General features: G+C 44.2%; 1 protein-coding gene across 1 annotated transcript; it reads right to left on the bottom strand.

Moving 5' to 3' along the window:
- Nucleotides 1-1,882: 1,882 nt before the first annotated feature.
- Nucleotides 1,883-9,311, bottom strand: tpm2 (tropomyosin 2 (beta)). Its single transcript, XM_056290486.1, has 9 exons — nt 9,198-9,311; nt 8,175-8,300; nt 7,464-7,597; nt 7,243-7,360; nt 6,481-6,551; nt 4,851-4,926; nt 3,876-3,938; nt 3,561-3,630; nt 1,883-2,119 (listed from the first exon to the last, which is right to left on the bottom strand). Exons 1-9 carry the CDS (start codon nt 9,309-9,311, stop codon nt 2,037-2,039), a joined length of 855 nt encoding a protein of 284 aa, XP_056146461.1. The 3' UTR covers nt 1,883-2,036.
- Nucleotides 9,312-17,777: the final 8,466 nt, after the last annotated feature.

The following is a 17,777-nucleotide window of genomic DNA, read 5'->3' on the forward strand; positions in this document are numbered from 1 at the left end:
TCTCCACGGACGCATCCATAGACGGATTGGGCGCCGTGCTTCTCCAGGCTGACGACGACGACAATTGGAGACCAGTGGCATATGCGTCCAGAGCAATGACAGAGACTGAAACACGATACGCCCAAATTGAAACAAGTTGTGCTATTGGGCTATACAAATAAAATTGTCTTGACCTGACTTGACATGTAGGTCTGTTGTTTGTGATAATATTGCCAACTTGGAATAACATTGTGTTTTTTTGAATAAAATTAAAGAAAATGATGATTTTGTGTTTTTATCTGATTCATCGATTAATCAAAGAAACGAATTGACTAATTGACTAATTGATTGATTGATTAAAATTGAAATTCATTAGTCTCATGTTATAATAATAACAATGATATAACAACACTTATAATAATGTAAATATGAATGAGAATACAAGAATAATGTTTAAACATTCACAGAATTCTGCTTAACATCATTTTGTTGATTTCAAAATTACTTTGAGATAATGTGCTCACACTGGCCCTTTGAATTAATGGTAAATATAACAACAACAATAATAATAATGAAAAATCTCTTATCCTTTTTTGGGTGGTGTGTGTCTTCCTCAAGCTCAGGTCCTCTACCAGGGGCCTCGGAGTTTGAGGGTTCTGCGGAGTTTCTTAGCTGTTCGTAGGACCGATCTTCTCAGAGGTTCCTGGAATCTGCTGGAGCCACTGTCCCAGTTTGGGGGTCACAACCCCTAGTGCTCCTGTTACCACTGGGACTACTGTGGATTTCACCTTCCACATCCGATCTAGTTCTTCCTTCAGCACTTGGTATTTCTCTAGCTTCTCATGCTGTTTCTTCCTGATGTTGCCGTTGCTCAGGATTGCTATATCGATCATTACAGCTGTCTTCTGTTCCTTGTCGCCCACCACAATGTCTGGTGGGTTAGCCAGCACATGCTTGTCAGTCTGTAACTCGAAGTCCCACAGGACCTGAGCTCTGCCATTCTCAACGACCTTTGGCCGTGTCTTCCTTTTGGACTTGGGGCCTTCCAGTCTGTATTCAGTCCAGATCAGTGGTGCTCAACCCTGCTCCTGGAGAGCTGCCATCCTCCCGTTTTTCACTCCAAACCTGATTTACCACATCTGATTCAATTAATCAAGGTCTTGGTCAGCAGGTAATTAGTAGAATCAGGTGTGTTAAATTAGGGTTGGAGTGAAAAACGGGAGGATGGTAGCTCTCCAGGAGCAGGGTTGAGCACCACTGGTACAGATATTCCTGTAATCTATCCCAGCCACTTGGTTATGCCTATCAGTGTACACTTCCCCAGCTAGCATTTTACACCCTGCTACTAAGTGCTGGACTGTCTCAGGGGCGTCTTCACACAACCTGCATCTTATACTGCTATGATCAGAGCCTCTGTGCTGTCCTTCAGTCCAGCCTTTTCTAGCCACTGGTAGGATTTCTCGATATCAGCTACGTCTTCTATATGTCGATAATACAGCCCATGGAGGGGCTTGGTCTTTCATGATATGATACCTCTTTTTCTTCCTCCTCTGCACTCTGTGTCTTCTGTTGCCTGAGCTACTCACTCAGCAGTTCATCCTGGGGGGGGGGGGCTCTTTCTGATGTACTCATGGATGTATCTTGTTTCATCCTGGATAGTGACCCTAACACTCACTAAGCCTCGGCCCCCATATTTTCGCTTATCATACTCAGTCTACCGCCTTGACAGCTGATGAGTGCATGGCACATGAAACAGGTGGGGTTTTTTTCCTACATCTATCTTTATATATATATATATATATATATATATATATATATATATATATATATATATATATATATATATATAGGTAAACAACTTGGGAACAGAAACAAGACTACATTTTTTCATCTTGTTATTTATTCAAACAGAGAGCGACAGAGAGACAGAGCAGTGTTATCGGGCCAATACAGTTTCCTTCGCATACAAGCCAGTAGCGCTAACGGCGCAAACGGAATTAGCAATAATAAAAAAAAACAACACATAGCATCCGAGCATAGGGTTGGCTTGCGGCTGCTCACAGCGTGGTCATGTCATTCAGGGCGAGGTCAAGCTCTTCACTAAGTGCCTTGCCCTTTAGCTTCTGTGCGTACACTTCATCTGAAGAGAGAGAGAGAGAGAGAGAGAGAGAGAGAGAGAGAGAGAGAGAGAGAGAGAGAGAGAGAGAGAGAGAGAAGTTCATAACATAGATGAAAAATTAAGCTACATAGACAAGAGTTAGCTATATAAACAAGCGTTAGCAACAAAAAAAAGAGACACTAGCGTCTGCTATATAGACGATAGAGTTAGCTAAGTAGATGTTAGAGTTGGCTAAATATGAGGGGGTCAGCCCTCTGTTCCCACATTTCTAAGATTTTTCTTATTTCTAAGATTTTTCTCAAAATGAAACCCTATGTTCCCACATTTCTAGGACATTTTCAAAATTAGGTCTTGTGTTCCTACATTTCCATTCAATTTAAGCCCTATCCTCCCACAAGATTTTTTGGAAGCACTTTATAGTAAATAAATGAGTAATTTTTTTCCACAATATTTGATGAAGAGCTATAGCGGACAGGACCGACCCCCTGGTCCACAGTGTTTGCTGAAATGGCTGTTTTGCAGATTGCCTGTTCCTGGCACATAAAAGGTTGAAAAGCACTAGAGCCCTTTCCAGTTTTGAGAGAACTGCATAAATAGTGCAGCATTTTTTTAATTTGCAATATCTTTTGCTTATTATTATTGTTCAGTCTTCAAAGGACAGCAGTCACAGCACTTACAGATTGCCTGTTCCTGGCACATAAAAGGTTGAAAAGTACTAGAGGCCTTTCCAGTTTAAAGTGAACTGCATAAATAGTGAAACTTTTTACTTATTTAGATTGTTTGAATGTGTACTGTTCATTTAAGAATTATAGAAAGTTAAATGTGCGCTGTGTCTAAATTGCACTAACTCATGGAGGTGAGTTTAATTTCAGTATGAGGGTTCATCACTTCACAGCAACCCCATGTTGGAGTAGCAATGTTGAGCTCGAGAGAGTTTGGAAGCTAGCTCTCTCCTTCAAATCGCCAGCCCCGTGCGGGGTTGAGTGTCGAACCCTCAACTACCAGGGGTAGAAATGTGGGAACATAGGGCCTAATTTTGAAAAAAATCTTAGAAATGGGCTGTGGGGATATAGGCACGCTCCCAATATGAGTTAGCTATATAGATGCTAGTTACCTAGATAGATGCTACAGTTAGCTAGATAGATGGTATAGTTGGCTAAATAGACGTTAGAGTTAGCTTGACAGACGATAGCGTTAGCCAAGTAGATGTTAGAGTTAGATAAATAAACAAGAGTTAGCTAGATAGAGGATACAGTTAGCTAGGTTCTAGAGTTAGCTAAATAGACACTAGAGTTAGCTAGATAGAGGATACAGTTAGCTAGGTTCTAGAGTTAGCTAAATAGACACTAGAGTTAGCTAGATAGACGACAGTTGGCTAGATAGAACCTAGAGTTAGCTACATGGATGCTAGCATTAGCGAGAATTGTTTGCAATGCGTAGTCAAGTTGAGAAGTCCGCCAACCTTCCAAGTCATCAATGGTTTTCTCGAGTTTAGCCACGGACCTCTCGGCGAACTCGGCGCGCGTCTCCGCCTGCAGAGACAAGGAAAGAATCACGCGGCCGTGGGGAAACGTCAACAGCAGGCGAACCAGGATCCGCACAAAACGCGCATCACCAGACAGACAAAACAGATTAGGACAAAACGGATCTGGACAAAACGGATCTGGACAAAACGCATTCACAGAACAAACAGCTTTGGACAAAACGGACTCATACAAATTAGACTGGGGGACAAAAGGATTCGGACGACTCGGGATTCAGACAAAAAGACCCTCACCTCTTTGAGCTTGTCGGTCAGCACCTTGATCTCCTCCTCGTACTTGTCCTCCTTCTGTGAGTACTGTGATTGAAAGAGACAAATTGAAAAAAATGTGAATTAGCGCTTACAGATCTCTCTGTAATTCCATCTTTTTCCCCTTCTCGTTTATCTGCGGGAACGTCAGAACCAGTGGCGGCTGGGGCTAATTTTTTTCTTTTTTTTGGGGGGGGGGGGCACCATGTACCTTGGTGCAGCCCACCTGACACCTGCTTTAATGTCCACACAGTCACAGAGTTATTAAGAAGGACCATGTAGCCTATAGATTTTATCAGGGTTCGTAGAAAGTGGATGATTGACAGTCGAGACAAGGCATCGTGATGGGTGTAAACATGATTGACAGCCATGAGAATTGTCCAATCACATTAGATCAAAAAACATTAATACAATACCAATGTAAGCTACTAATAAGACACGTTAGCCCCTAGCTAACGGGTCTGACCCTTTAGCCGAGCGGTTAGTGATGTCGCCTTGTGGTGCAGTACACCCCGTATCGAATCCCGCACCGGGCCAGAACATAACCGGTCACATAACCAATTCACTGCCAATAAAAGTGGACACGGAAAATCTGAAGAAACCAATTAGACAGCACCCTCAGGTCACCTGCTCATCAAAACTGTGAGGGTATGGTTTGGCCGGCGCCCCTCGCCCAGGAAGTATATGTATTCAGACAGGAAGTACATGTATTCAGACAGGAAGTACATGTATTCAGACAGGAACTACATGTATTCAGACAGAAATCAACCAAATCCCATTTGGAACCAATATGTAATGCTGCTGACAGGCGCTCACAGACCGAAAAACACTTTTATTTCATAATTATTTGCATGATACAACTAAATTCTATCTAACATGTTTAAGTAGATTTCATCTGTTGATGTTTGAAGGGGGCGGCGCCCCAGCACCCTGTACTGGCCAGCCGCCACTGGAACGTACCTTCTCAGCCTGCGCCTCCAACGACTTCAGGTTGTTGGTGACGTTCTTAAGTTCCTCCTCCAGGTCACCCGATTTCCTTGGGGCGAGAGACAGACAGGCAGACCAACAGAGACAGAGAGACAGGAGAAAGGCAAGAAAATGAAGAAAAGGACAGAGTTGAGAGGGGGAGGAAAGCAAAAACAGAAAAAACGAGTTAGTAGAGACTAACATTAGCCGCTACCTTCCGATCAATCCTCAGCAACCGGCTAGCGAACAGTTGTTACCTAGCAACCACGAGGGTAACAGCTAACCTCAGAAAAACCAGGAAACAACTTTTCTTCTTTCTTTTTCTTTCTTTCTTTCTTTCTTTCTTTCTTTCTTTCTTTCTTTCTTTCTTTCTTTCTTTCTTTCTTTCTTTCTTTCTTTCTTTCTTTTCTTTTAACTCCTTTCTGTGTGGAGTCTGCATGTTCTCCCTGTGTCTGCATGGTTCCCCCCAGGTGCTCCCGTTTCCTCCCATGATAACAAGACAGGCATGCTAGGGTTAATACTCCTTTCTGTGGCCTTGACCAAGGCCGTGGGGAGAAGAAGTGGAGCTGGTCCCCGAGTGCTGCAGCCGCTCACTGCTGCTATGCGACAGGATGGCCACATGCAGAGGACACTTTCATAGCAAGAATACAATTCGTAGTAAGGATGCAATGTCGAATAGTGGCTTTCATTCAAATTCATTTCGTTCTTTCTTTCCCTTTCTGTCTTTCTTTTCCTTTGTTTCTTGTTCGTTCTTTTCCCTTCTTCCCTTTTCTTTCTGCCTTTATTTCATTTTTGTTGTCTTTTCTTATTGCATTCTCTTTTTTTTGCTCCTTTCTTACTTCCTTTCTTTTTCTTCCTTTCTTTTTCTGTTTTTCTTTTTCTGTCGTTTTTCTTTCTTTCTGTTTGTTTTTTCTTTGTCTTTTCTTCCATTCTTTATTCTGTTTCTCTCCTTCCTTCCTCCCTTCCTTTCTTCTTTTCTTTCTTTCTTACTTTTTTTTCTGCCTTTCTTTTTTTCTGTTTGATTTTCCTCTTTCTTAGTAAGCACCTGGCGATGCCCTACAAACCGCCTGGCGACTGTGTGCTAACCTAGCAACCGCGACAGTAACCACTAACCTTGCAACACCTTGAGACTAAATCAGAAAAAGTGCAAGCGCTTTCTAGCCACATAGCGACACCCTAGCTAAAACCTAGTAACACCCTAGCGACCACCTAACAATCAGCTAGTCAAACCTTAGCAACCACTGAGAAACCGCCTAGCAACATCCTAACAACAGCCTTGTATGATATCACAACCACCTAGTAATACCCTAGCAACCGACCTCTCGCACCCCCACAATCAGCTAGTCAAACTTTAGTAACCAAACAAGATGTCACAACCATTGCACAACACCCTAGCAACTACATATAATCTCCAAGTAACCACTGACGTCCTAGTAACCGACCACTAACCACAGCAAGGAATCACCTTAGCATTCGCGCAATCACCTAGCAATACTTTTCCGCCGCATGCTGCGACACACTTAACTCATTGTCACCGATTCATCACCAAAAGGCCCCAAAAGCACTGTTAGCTCACCTCAGCTGTGAAATACACTGGAAAACGTTAGCTAAGGATGTCACTTACGCCTCGGCCACCTCAGCGCGTTCCTCGGATCGCTCCAGATCGCCCTCGAGGATGACTAGCTTGCGTGCCACCTGTGTACAGCAAGCATAGAGAAAGAATCACAACAAAAAAGTGCATATTTGTGATAATTCAATTATCTAAAATATCATAAGGATAAACAGAAGTTTGGATCATAACGTGGGCTGTATCGACTTTTGCTTTGCACTAGCTGAATGCTGATTAGCGTTTGTGTACTTTTTTTAGGTACTAGCAGGCTCAAGATGTTTTTCAAGAAGTGTCTGAACGATCGAGCTTGCAGCTTAGGCTAAGTAATTTCTTTGGCTGCTAGCAAGCACTATTGCTGCAAAGGATTCGGTTGCTACCACACGATATTGCCTAAAGGGTTGCTAGCTACTAGTAAATGCTGTCAGGCCAAGGATTCAGTTGCTACCAAACTATCACGGCGAAGGATTCAGTTGCTGACAAAAGCTGTCGTGACGAAGGTTTCGGTTTCTAACAAATGCTATCACTGCATAGGATTTGGTTGCTAATTGCTAGCAAACGCTATCGCCTCAAGAATTTGGTTGCTATTAAATGTTAATGCCACAAAAGGTTCAGTTGCTAGCAAACGCTATCTCCTCAAGAATTCGATTGCTAGCGAACGCTATGGCCTCAAGAATCTAGATGCTAGCAAGTGCTATTGCCTCAAGGATTGCAAACGCTAACTAATCATTCACTTTTAACATTTAGTCGTAGCATTAGCCTATTAGCAGCGAAGCTCACCTCCTCATATTTGCGGTCAGCCTCCTCAGCAATGTGCTTGGCCTCCTTCAGCTGCATCTCCTGGATCTCCATCTTCTCCTCATCCTTCGTCGCCCTGTTCTCGATGACCTTCATCCCACTGGCGGCGGCGGGAGACACACCAACAGAAAACGGGAAGTGACAGTTTGCCAACGGCGGAGCTAACAATGTTTTTGTTGTGTGTTTTTGTTGGTTCCGCTTACCGCTCGCTCTCGTCTGCCGCCTTCTCCGCCTCCTCCAGCTTCTGCAAGGCAGTGGCGAGGCGCTCCTGCGCCCTGTCCAGCTCCTCCTCCACCAGCTGGATGCGTCGGTTGAGGGACGCCACCTCAGCCTCTGCCTGCAAGAAGTGAAGGGGAAAAGGGACGTTTAACTTTTCTCGTAACGCATCTAATTAAATCTACTCGGTTGAAAAAAAGTTTTGTAGTGACTGAATCTTTATTAGAGTCTGTAACCCTATGGAGTGTTGGTAATCAGCGAATCGTTTGCATAGTCAGTGAATAGTGAGTGTTTGTAGTCACTGGCTCTTTTGCATTGTTAGTGAATCCAGGAGGTTTCATAGTGACTGAATCTTTAGCATAGTCAGTGAATCAATGACTGTCTGTAGTCACCGAATCTTTATTGGAGTCAGTGAAACAATGAGTCTTTGAAGTGTTCATATCTTCAGTATACAGTGAATCAATGACTGTCTGTAGTCACCGAATCTTTATTAGAGTCAGTGAATCAATGAGTCTTTGTGGTCACTGAATCTTTAGCGAATCTTTTGAGCGTTCGTAGTCTCCAAATCTTTAGCATAGTCAGTGAATCAATGACTGTCTGTAGTCACCGAATCTTTACCATATGTAACCAATTTGTGAGTCTTTTCACTAACTTTCTCTGTGAGCATCGCAACATTCGTGGAAACCCCGCGTACTCACGTCTGTTGCCTTCTTCTCTGCCTGCTCCAGCTTCTCCTGCGCGTCCTTGAGCGACTCCGAGTACTTGTCCAACTCATCCTCCACCCCCTTCAGCTTCTTCTGGAGGCCCAGCAGCTCCTCTTCAAGCTAACAAAGGTGCACACGTGGTTAGTTGAGACGGCGGGATGGCAACAATTTTGCCCTCATCGAGGTCGGAGGTTGCGTCGATTTGCCAGTCATACCAAAAACGTTAGCATAGCATTTAGCCAAAAACTTCTGGCATTGAGACCCGGATGGGCCTGCATTTAGCTTGGCTATCATGAGGTTTAGCATTTTAGCTAATAGCATTAGGGGAAATATTTCATTTGGTGAAATATTTCGCTCGTTTGTAGTTTGACAATCTATACATTTAGCGTTTCACCAACTATTTAATGTGGCATTTAGCGTTTAGCTTGACATTTAGTTTGACGATCTATATGTTTAGCATTTGGCAAAATATTTTGTATGGTGAGCTAAATATTTTGAGGTATTATATAGAGAATATAACCCCACCCCCACCCTCCCCATTAGTTATTTTGGGTAGGGGGTAGGGGGTGGAGTGTGTGTGTGTGTGGTGTGTGTGTGTGTGTGTGTGTGTGTGTAGATATATATATATATATATATATATATATATATATATATATATATGTATAATCCCCCCCCCCTGCAAGGTCACCACACACACACACACACACACACACACACACCGGGATTATCTAGTATCTATTTGGAGGGGGGTGGTGGGGGTATTAATGTGCTATTTTTGGGACCCCCACTCCAACCCCACCATCCTCCTGTGCTCGTCTTGCCTGACTTTGTCTACAAAGAAAAACTGACAAATAGAATAAAAAAGAAAAAAGGTGGATGCAAAACTTAAAAAACAAAATCAAAGTACCTCCCCAATCACCTCACATACACACACACACACACACACACACACACACACACACACACACACACACACACACCAGGTAACACCACCCGGGCGGGGGAAGGGTACCGTACCTGCTTGCACTTGTCCTCTGCCCCCTTTTTGTCGCCCTCGGCCTGCTCCGCCCGGTCGATGGCGTTCTCCTTGTCCAGCTTCAGCATTTGCATCTTCTTCTTGATGGCCTCCATCTTCTTTCTTCTTCCTCTTTCTTGTTCTTTGAAAAGGAAAGTGTGCAGAGAAGATGGACAGAGATGGAGATGGAGAGAGAGCGTGTGTGTGTGCAACCCCCGTTGGGTGGATGTGTGGACAAATGGAGGGAGGGGATGGATGGATGGATGGAGGAGGGAGGGAGGGATGATTTGTCACCTTGTTTGGGAAAAAGTTTTTGTGTGTGTAGGTGGGGCTGAGGCGGGGGGCGGGGCATTGGGTGTCGATGACGTCATATCGTCGATGACGTCACGCCCGTCAAGGTGTGTGTGTGTGGGAGGGGGTTGGAGGATTGTTGTTGTTACCCTTATTTGGCGACAGAGAGTGAGAGAGAGCGAGATAGATAGAGAGAGCAAAGAAAGAGAGAGAGCGGGGAGGGGGCGGGGTTAATTTTAGACTCGTCGCCAATTGGGTACCAGGGGGAATGGAGGCCGCGTTTGATTGACATTTCTGGCTCCATTTCGTTCTGCTTTCACTCTTTCTTCTTGTCATCTCGTTTTTCTTCTCATTCTTCTCTCATTCGCGCAAGCTAGCATAGCGGGTTAGTAATGGGTGGGCTAACGCTTATGCTAAGTGGTAGAAATGGCTTAGGCTTAGGGCTAGGCTAAGGTTTAGGGTTAGGCTAAGGTTTAGGGTTAGGCTTAGGGCTTGGGTTAGGCTTAGGGTTAGGGTTAGGGTTAGGCATAGGGTTAGGTTTAGGTTTAGGCTTAGGGGTAGGCTTAGAGTTAGGTTTAGGGTTAGAATTAGGTTTAGGGTTAGGGTTAGAATTAGGGTTAGGTTTGGGTTAGCGTTCGGGCTTAGGGTTAGAATTAGGGTTAGGTTTAGGGTTAGGGTTAGAGTGAGGCTTAGGGTTAGGGTTAGGCATAGGGTTAGGCTTAGGTTTAGGGTTAGGTTTAGGTTTAGGCTTAGGGGTAGGCTTAGAGTTAGGCTTAGAGTTAGGTTTAGGGTTAGAATTAGGTTTAGGGTTAGGGTTAGATTTGGGGTTAGGTTTAGGGTTACAGTTAGGCTTAGGGTTAGAATTAGGGTTAGGGTTAGGGTTAGAGTGAGGCTTAGGGTTAGGCTTAGGTTTAGGGTTAGAGTTAGGTTTAGGGTTAGAATTAGGTTTAGGGTTAGGGTTAGAATTAGGGTTAGGGTTAGAGTGAGGCTTAGGGTTAGGCTTAGAGTTAGGCTTAGGGTTAGAATTAGGGTTAGGTTTAGGGTTAGGGTTAGAGTGAGGCTTAGGGTGAGGCTTAGAGTTAGGCTTAGGGTTAGAATTAGGGTTAGGTTTAGGGTTAGGGTTAGAGTGAGGCTTAGGGTGAGGCTTAGAGTTAGGTTTAGGGTTAGAATTAGGGTTAGATTTAGGCTTAGGTTTAGGCTTAGGGTTAGGCTTAGTGTTATCGCCATGAGTCATTTCAGCAGTGATGGAGTGGAGTCAAACTCTTTCTATCGCTTTCTTTGTCACTTCTATTTCTCTCTCGCTTTCTGGCTCTCCCTTTCTCACGCCCTCTCTTTCTCTCTATCGATTTGTCTATGCCTCTCTGTCCCTCTCTCTCTCTTTCCTTCTCTCTTTCATTCTCTTTCTCCCCCTTTCTCTCTGCCTCTCTTTCGCTCCCTTTCTCTCTGTCTCTCTCGTTCTCTTTCCTTCTCTTTCTCCCCCTTTCTTGCTCCCCTTTCTCTCTGTCTCTTTCTTTCTCCCCCTTTCTCTCTGTCTCTTTCTTTCTCCCCCTTTCTCTCTTTTTCTCCCTTTCTATTTCTCTCTCTCTTTCTTTCTTTCTCTTTCCTTCTTTCGCCCCCTTTCTCGCTGTCTCTCTCTCTCCCTTTCTCTCTGTCTCTTGTTCCTTCTCTTTCTCTCCCTTTCTCACTGTCTCTTTCCTTCTCTTTCTCCCCCTTTCTCTCTGTCTCTTTCTTTGTCTGCATCATCAGCAGTGAGTCTTAGTGGTGTCTAACTCTCGGGTCGGTTGACCCAGCTCACTCCAGTCACTTTAGTGGCTTGCAACCAAAAGACTTGCAGCGCTTGCAACGAGCCCAGATGCCAAACGAATGGAAACAAATGAACCAAGTATTCGGACATCAATGTGGGAATGGAAACAGGAATCGGAATGGGACTGGGAATCCTTCCCAAATGAGCAAAATGGCGGTTGGGTTTATCTTTAGCCTTCTAGTGAGCGGCCTTGACATTGAAACACAATGCTGCACCATGACAGCTGTGTTAATCCATGGCTCTCTCTCGCTATCTCCCTATCTCTATCTGTCTCTCTCTCTCTCTCTTTCTGTTTCTGTCTCTCTCTCCGTCTATCTCTTTCTCTCTCTATTACTATCTCCTGTTCTCTCTCTGTATCTCTCAGATTCTCAAATTCAGTTTAAATACACTGAAAAACATGTTTACATTGCAAAAGCAAGTGTGAAATAGAACAAAATGTAGAGAGCTAGTAGAATAAAGAAATGTGTGAAAAGAATCTGCCACATCACAATATTGTAATTAAATACAGAAATACAAATAGGTAAATTTAACTTAAACATTAAAACAGAAGAACTGTGATACATATAAATACATATATGTATACACACACACACACACACACACACACACACACACACACACACACACACACACACATATATATATATACATATATATATATGTACAAAAAGTCAGGAAATGTGTGTTGATGGATTATGTCTTTGTTGTAACAATGCTTCTTGGCAATAAATCTTATACCGTTGGAAAGCCTGTTTATTTGCCTTTTAAACGGGGCCACATTTGTAAGGAACATGCATTTGTGGGATGAGCAGCAGAGCTGAGTATGTGGGTTGCGCCCATGAAACATTTGCCAAATCTCCTCTGCCAATGCCCAACAGCTTATTTTGCTGCTGCTATTGACTCTTGTGTTGAGCTTCTGGTCCCCCAGGTGCTGCTGCCCATCAGCTGCCTGATAGATTTACTGCCAAGAAGCATCGTTACAACAAAGACATGATCTACCCAACACACATTTCCTTACTTTTTGCGCTAAGTTTATATATATCTGTCCTGACTAAGACGCTAAACTGCAGCCGCAAGCTGTAGAGGGGTAGCACCTTACCTCAGCAAGGGCCCTTTGGCTAAGGAAAATGTCCCTACTGATAGACCTGGTCCCCCTGCATGCCTGTATGATACTTCCCATGGTGCCTAGTCCAGCCAACACATTGGGATAGGAGAAGGTAACTCTGATTTCAAATCCACCTGCTGCCTTGTGGGCTGATGCCTCTTTAGGTAAAGGCTAGGAGAAGGTACCTGTGAATTCAAATCCCCGGACACAGTCTACCCATCTGTCAGTACCTGGAAAGGGTAAACCATGGCAGCTCCGCTCAGTCAACTCGGCAGCGGTTCTGGCAAAAAGCAACAGGATTCTTCTGCGGCCGTCTCAGCTAGGCTGTGCCACTGAACAACAGACCATCTTGCCAAGGGACGATATAGAGCACCACATAGTGTCATCATCTAGGCTGCAGCCTCACATTTGAATATGGAGCTCGTGAATCATTACTATCTTTGTATTAACTTGTGTTTTTACTCGTTTCGAGTGAAGGCTTGTGTGTGTGTGTATATATATATATATATATATATATATATATATATATATATATATATATATATATATACACTCACTGGCCACTTTATTAGGTACACCTTGCTAGTACCGGGTTGGACCCCCTTTTGCCTTCAGAACTGCCTTAATCCTTCGTGGCATAGATTCAACAAGGTACTGGAAACATTCCTCAGAGAGTTTGGTCCATATTGACATGATAGCATCACGCAGTTGCTGCAGATTTGTCGGCTGCACATCCATGATGCGAATCTCCCGGTCCACCACATCCCAAAGGTGCTCTATTGGATTGAGATCTGGTGACTGTGGAGGCCATTTGAGTACAGTGAACTCATTGTCATGTTCAAGAAACCAGTCTGAGATGATTCGAGCTTTATGACATGGCGCGTTATCCTGCTGGAAGTAGCCATCAGAAGATGGGAACACTGTGGTCATAAAGGGATGGACATGGTCAGCAACAATACTCAGGTAGGCTGTGGCGTTGACACTATGCTCAATTGGTACTGAGGGGCCCAAAGTGTGCCAAGAAAATATCCCCCACACCATTACACCACCACCACCAGCCTGAACCGTTGATACAAGGCAGGATGGATCCATGCTTTCATGTTGTTGACGCCAAATTCTGACCCTACCAACCGAATGTCGCAGCAGAAATCGAGACTCATCAGACCAGGCAACGTTTTTCCAATCTTCTATTGTCCAATTTTGGTGAGCCTGTGTCAATTGTAGCCTCAGTTTCCTGTTCTTAGCTGACAGGAGTGGCACTCGGTGTGGTCTTCTGCTGCTGTAGCCCATCTGCCTCAAGGTTCGACGTGTTGTGCGTTCAGAGATGCTCTTCTGCATGCCTCGGTTGTAATGAGTGGTTATTTGAGTTACTGTTGCCTTTCTATCAGCTCGAACCAGTCTGGCCATTCTCCTCTGACCTCTGGCATCAACAAGGCATTTTCGCCCACAGAACTGCCGCTCACTGGATATTTTCTCTTTTTCGGACCATTCTCTGTAAACCCTAGAGATGGTTGTGCGTGAAAATCCCAGTAGATCAGCAGTTTCTGAAATACTCAGACCAGCCCGTCTGGCACCAACAACCATGCCACGTTCAAAGTCACTTAAATCACCTTTCTTCCCCATTCTGATGCTCGGTTTGAACTGCAGCAGATCGTCTTGACCATGTCTACATGCCTAAATGCATTGAGTTGCTGCCATGTGATTGGCTGATTAGAAATTTGCGTTAACGAGCAGTTGGACGGGTGTGCCTAATAAAGTGGCCGGTGAGTGTATATAGATGTGATTTCGGACACAGCTCACTCAAATATGAGATTTGAGCTGTGGATTTGGGTGTGTTTGTGTGGGACACGTTACCAATGGCCCTGTGATGGCCTGGCGGCCTGTCCAGGGTGTCTTCCCACCCTCCGCCCAATGACTGCTGAATGGGGAGTGAGGTGGTCCAGTGATTCAGGTGGGTTCTTTATGAGACGGTGCAGGCCTGTTTCATGCTGTAAGCAATCATCAGTGATGATTCGTCAACAAATCAATGACCAAATCAATGACACTTCATCACAACTAGATTCCCCCAGCTGCAACTGCTGTGTGAAGGACTCATGCCAGCCGAAGGGAGTTATCTACCAAGCTAAATGTAGATAACCTTGTAGCGTTATGTTTGTACTGGCCTGCACTCCGTACTTACAGAGTAGTCAGGTGACCATGCAGCCTAGTGGCGGCGCTATACACACAGTTGCATGCTGTACACTGTACCTGAGTTCCCCTGCAACGATTACTAAATGTTAAGCCTAGACGCTACCACTGCCTCCATGCGAGTCTTTCTACACTACGGTGACGAGAGAGGACAACGGCAAAATAGAGACATACGTGGGTCTAACAGAGGGAACAGTCAAAAAGAGCTTTAATGCACATGTGTTGCTTTACAAACAACCTTTTAAAGAATGTCACATCTTTAAATCCTAATATATTTGGTCGTTGGTGGACAGAAACATTAATTATTCAACCGCCTGGAAAATCTTCTCAAAGAACAAAGCATATTCATCCAGTAGTAAAATGTGCAACCTATGTCTCACTGACACATATTTTATTATCTGCAAGCCAGAAATGTCCACACTGAATAACAGGAATGAATTGGCAAGCAGCTGCACACATAGATGGAAGCAGCTATTGTGTAATTATAAATAAATCATGACAACAGACAAATACCAACCCCCCCCCCCACATTGGACCATTAGCAATCACGTGTTTTTTAAATTTTTGAATGTTGCACCTCTCCCTTCCCCACTGGACGTTGTGCACGTGATGTGCATGACGAGGCAGTAGATGGTATGTTCTTTCCCGAGTAGCTTTATTGACAGCTGATGATGCTTATGGCATGAAACAGGCTTGTACTGTCTCATACAGAATTTACCGGACTCACTGGATTATTTTGCTCCTTATGTTGAGCACTTTCCCTACTGTTGAGTGTTTCTTTTAACAAAGTTACATAAATGTAATCTCCCTCTCACCCTTTCTCACCCTTTTTCGGGTGGTGTGCGTCTTCCTCTACCAGAGGCCTGGGAGTTTGAGAGTTCATGCAGTATCTTTCTTAGCTGTTCCTAGGACCACACTCTTCTGGACAGGGACCCCAGATGTTGTTCATGGAATCTGCTGCAGCCACTCTCCCAGTTTGGGGGTCACAGCCCCTAATGCTGCTATTACCACTGGGACTACTGTGGATTTCACCTTCTACATCCGATCTAGTTCTTCCCTCAGCCCTTGGTATTTCTCTGGCTTCTCACGCTGTTCTCATTGATGCTGCCGTCGCTCGGGATTGCTATATGGATCACTATGGCTGTCTTCTGTTCCTTGTCAACCACCATAATGTCTGGTTAGTTCCAGACTAGTCTGGAACTTGAAGTCTCGCAGGATCTTAGCTCTGCCATTCTCAACCACCTTTGGTGGTGTCTCCTATACCAAAACCACCAGACATATGCACTTGATTCAACTCCTTCGGATAACCATGACCTGGATGAATGAGAATATTCACAGACGCCAGACATAGGAACAGTTTTTTTCCCACAGGCCATCTCTCTCATGAACACTTAGCAGCATGATGCAATAATAGACACCTATTATGTAAATATGACACTTTGTAAATAGGCCTCTCTGGTCAAGCTGTCTCACCTACATATCTACGATGTGCACTACTTCTTTAAACCAGATGTGCAATACAAAGTTTGTGCAATACAAATGTACAATTGTAAATACACATACAGCTGCTGTATACTGGTTACAAATTATTGCTGTTATTGTTGTGGTAACATAGTGTAATATAGTGTGAGTACATAGTGTGAGTATATGGGCATGATGGGTTGTGGAGTTGTGTGTGGTATGGTATATGGTACAATGTATGGGCTGTCAGGGGTGGACGATCTTATCCAGAAAGGGCCGGTGTGGGTGCAGGTTTTTGTTCCAACCAAGCAGTTACACACCTGATCCCTCTAATTAACCAGTAGAGGCTTTGCTGAGGACCTTGATTAGGAGATACAGGTGTGTAACTGCTTGGTTGGAACAAAAACCTGCACCCACACTGGCCCTTTCAGGATAAGATCGCCCACCCCTGGATATAAGCAATATGGTATAATGTATGGACATAGGTTGTTGATGACTCTAGCTCTAGCTAAACTCCGTAGCATGTAAGCACAACATACCTGTTGCTTGCCTCCCATGTCCTGTTGTTGTTCCATTTATTTCCCTGTTTTTTATTTTGTGTGAGTGATGTTTGCAAGTGCTAGAAGCTTCTGTGTACCAGAGTCCAATTCTTCGTCTGCATAGGCACACTTGGCCAATAAAGTTGATTCTGATTCTGATTCTGATTTGGACTTGAATAGCAGCATAGTGAGTCAGTGCCGTACCCTAACTCAAGATGGTCAAAGCGGGCCCTGGGCTGCCCATCTCAGTCACATGTAACATAACGTCGTGTCAGTCCTGGATGAAAGAAGTGAAAGAACGAGACGGTCCTCCACCAAAAGACGACCCCGGAGGTTGTTTGTACAAGCAGCTTATTGCGACCTGTAGTTACGTTTTAAAGCTAAGCGACCTTTAGCGGTCGTGTAAATAAGGACAATCTGGTGTCTCGGGTACCTCGTCATCATATGACCTTTGACCTTCATTACCAATCAGAATGTGACGAGCCAAGAGGTGGGGGAGTGCAAGAACTATTTATGCTCTTGTAAACTGTTGGTTTCTTCACAAATCTTCCCAAGCTATGTCTGCTTACTTTACACCAGGCACGTAGCCAGGTAGGTGGTTTTCGTGTCTGAACCCCCCCCGAAACCCCACGGCCCGTCTGAAATGGCACCAATAATTATTTAGTTATCGTTTTGATTATTTGTCACCGCCCCTCTAGCCTACTCATACACTGCATCTATCGTGACTGACAGGTGTTAAACCTGTCAGTTAATTTGTTTCCAAACATAATGTATCTTATTGGTCTGTTTCGTAAAACAAATACAATCACAGGCTTTTGATTGGCTCAGGGGTCTGACGAGTCAGCTAAGCAACCTGCCACTGGTTATGCTAGCTAAATGGTCGATCTGTAGTTTGCTTTTCAAAAGCAATGGAGCCGCCGAAAGCTACCTGTAAATCAGGCAAGAGCAGTAAAGTTAATATTCGTAAAATCAGTGATTTTTTTGTTTCAACGTGTCCCGACTCAAAAAAGAAAAACAAGAACATTACAGGTGATCTGGTCACTAACGTAACCGATTCTCCGGAGCAAGTGTTATCAGACCCACTGCCCTCCTCCTCGGAAACGGAGCCAGAGTTAGCAGACCCGCCCGCCGTCCTCTACCTCGGAAACGTTTTCACACGACTTTGTGGATTATATTGGTGGGAAAATATCAGACA

The sequence above is a fragment of the Lampris incognitus genome, chromosome 12 (assembly GCF_029633865.1).
Source record: "Lampris incognitus isolate fLamInc1 chromosome 12, fLamInc1.hap2, whole genome shotgun sequence".
NCBI classification, from domain to species: Eukaryota; Metazoa; Chordata; class Actinopteri; order Lampriformes; family Lampridae; genus Lampris; species Lampris incognitus.